The 1,327-nt window shown below is 47.2% G+C and overlaps 1 protein-coding gene across 1 annotated transcript; it reads right to left on the reverse strand.

Annotated features, from left to right (window-relative positions):
• On the reverse strand, positions 1-969 carry LOC107612149. The gene has a single exon (XM_016313973.1). The coding sequence runs from the start codon at positions 967-969 to the stop codon at positions 1-3; it is 969 nt and encodes a 322-aa protein (XP_016169459.1).

The following is a 1,327-nucleotide window of genomic DNA, read 5'->3' on the forward strand; positions in this document are numbered from 1 at the left end:
CTAACGGTTGCAATTCCCTCTGGTGTTGAAAATTTCATGCAAAGATGGGGGGGTGGATACTACTGCTCCGAGCCAATTTAGGGTTGTTCTGCCTATTAGAGCATTGTAGGCCGAACCCACATCGACGACTATGAAGTTGATGCTTAGAGTTTTTGATTTTGCCCCTTTTCCAAAAGTTGTGTGTAGAGGTATGAATCTTAGTGGCTTTATTGGTGCATCCCCCAGCCCATATAGGGTATCGGGGAAAGCTCTTAACTCCTTTTCATCCAGTCCCATCTTATCAAATGCTGGTTTAAACATAATATCGGCCGAGCTTTCCTGATCCACCAGGGTTCTGTGCAGGTGGGCGTTGGCAAGGATCATGGTTATCACAACTGGATCGTCATGTCCAGGAATGATTCCTTGTCCATCTTCTTTAGTGAAAGAGATGGTTGGGAGGTCGGGTACTTCACCCCCGACTTGGTAGACTTCCTTCAGGTGCCTTTTGCAAGATGACTTTGTGAGACCACCTCCCGCAAACCCTCCTGAGATCATGTGTATATGTCTTTTCGGGGTCTGTGGTGGTGGGTCTCTTCGGTCCTCGTCATCTCGCTTTCTCTTACCATGATGGCCCGACCTTTCCATAAGGTATTTGTCAAGCCAACCTTCTCTAGCCAGCTTTTCTATCACATTTTTTAGGTCGTAACATTCATTTGTTGAATGACCATATAGCTTATGATACTCACAGTATTCGCCACGAATTTCTCCCTTTTTGTTTTTGATGGGTCTAGGGGGAGGTAGTCTTTCAGTATGACAAATTTCCCTGTATACATCAACTAGGGAAACTCGTAAAGGAGTATAGGAGTGATATCTCCTGGGCCTTTCAGGGCCGGCTTTCTCCTTTTTCTTGGGTTCTCTCTCTTTCTCTTTTGATGAGTGAGAGTGCCCAGGTCGCCAGCTTGGTTCCCTCATCCTAGCATTTTCTTCCATGTTGATGTACTTCTCGGCTCTTTCCTGTACATCACTTAATGAAGTCGGGTGCCTTTTCGAGATGGACTGGGAGAATGGGCCTTCTCGGAGTCCATTTACTAGGCCCATAATCACCGCCTCCGTAGGCAGGTCTTGAATTTCCAAACACGCTTTGTTGAACCTCTCCATGTAGTCCTTTAGAGGTTCTCCGACCTCCTGTTTTACTCCCAGGAGGCTCGGTGCGTGCTTTACTTTGTCCTTTTGGATAGAGAATCGCATCAGAAATTTCCGCGAGAGGTCGTCAAAGCTGGTGACCGACCTTGGGGGGAGGCTATCAAACCACTTCATCGCTGCATTCGTTAGGGTCGTCAGAAAGGCC

This window comes from Arachis ipaensis, chromosome B01, assembly GCF_000816755.2.
Source record: "Arachis ipaensis cultivar K30076 chromosome B01, Araip1.1, whole genome shotgun sequence".
Lineage (NCBI taxonomy): Eukaryota > Viridiplantae > Streptophyta > Magnoliopsida > Fabales > Fabaceae > Arachis > Arachis ipaensis.